This window comes from Trachymyrmex cornetzi, unplaced genomic scaffold (assembly GCF_001594075.2).
Source record: "Trachymyrmex cornetzi isolate Tcor2-1 unplaced genomic scaffold, Tcor1.1 C3832756, whole genome shotgun sequence".
NCBI classification, from domain to species: Eukaryota; Metazoa; Arthropoda; class Insecta; order Hymenoptera; family Formicidae; genus Trachymyrmex; species Trachymyrmex cornetzi.
Genome location: NW_017294580.1, coordinates 1 through 820, shown reverse-complemented (window position 1 = coordinate 820; position 820 = coordinate 1). Strand labels below are relative to the sequence as shown.

The following is an 820-nucleotide window of genomic DNA, read 5'->3' as shown; positions in this document are numbered from 1 at the left end:
ACATAAGAATCACACACGCATTAAGATCTAGCAAAGATCGTTTAAGGCATTGATTTCTATAGTTTGTGTTATCACATATACGGTCGTATAATATATTATATTGCTATTACTTTTAGGTCACATAAGAAGTATGTCCATGCTGCACATTGTGTTGTAATGAAAGAATCCATTGATATAAAGACATTGGAGACATTACCCGAAGAGAAAAATTACAGATCAAATTCTATTTTAGACATACATATATCATCAGAATGTGCTGCAAACCAAATATTGTCTACGGAGAGTGTACCTAGTCCAAAAGAATATGAAATACTAAAAGAAAAATTAAAAATGGCTGAAGAGGAAAGGGATATCCTAAAAAGCAGAGTTAATGATTTAGAAAAAAATATCGCTGAAAATACTGAAATAATCAATACAGTTCTTAATAAAGATCAACAAAGAGCAATTGTATACGGTACTACAAGAGGTTCCAAGTGGTCAGATGAAACAATCGAAAAAGGATTATACTTGCATTTTGCATGTGGATCACATGGCTATAATCAGATAATTAAACTTGTTGCTCCATTTCCTTCATTGAGAACTTTAAGAAATAAGATAGAGGATATTAAATTTGAACCAGGAGTATTTGAAGATGTTTTCAAATATCTACAGTTGATTGTTCCTCATATTTCACCTACATGGAAAATCTGTGGACTAGTATTTGATGAAATGGCGATTAAAGAACAGATTGATTTTGATACAAATACAAAGGCATATATTGGAAATGTGACATTGTCTAGCAATACGAATAGATTAGCAAGTAAAGCTATACTTTTCCAAT

General features: G+C 31.1%; 1 protein-coding gene across 1 annotated transcript; it reads left to right on the top strand.

Annotated features, from left to right (window-relative positions):
• Positions 1-99: 99 nt before the first annotated feature.
• On the top strand, positions 100-799 carry LOC108758783 (uncharacterized; the record flags this gene model as incomplete). The annotated part of the gene is made up of 1 exon (XM_018503937.1): positions 100-799. A coding segment is annotated over one exon (700 nt), but the record flags the coding sequence as incomplete, so codon positions are not given.
• Positions 800-820: the final 21 nt, after the last annotated feature.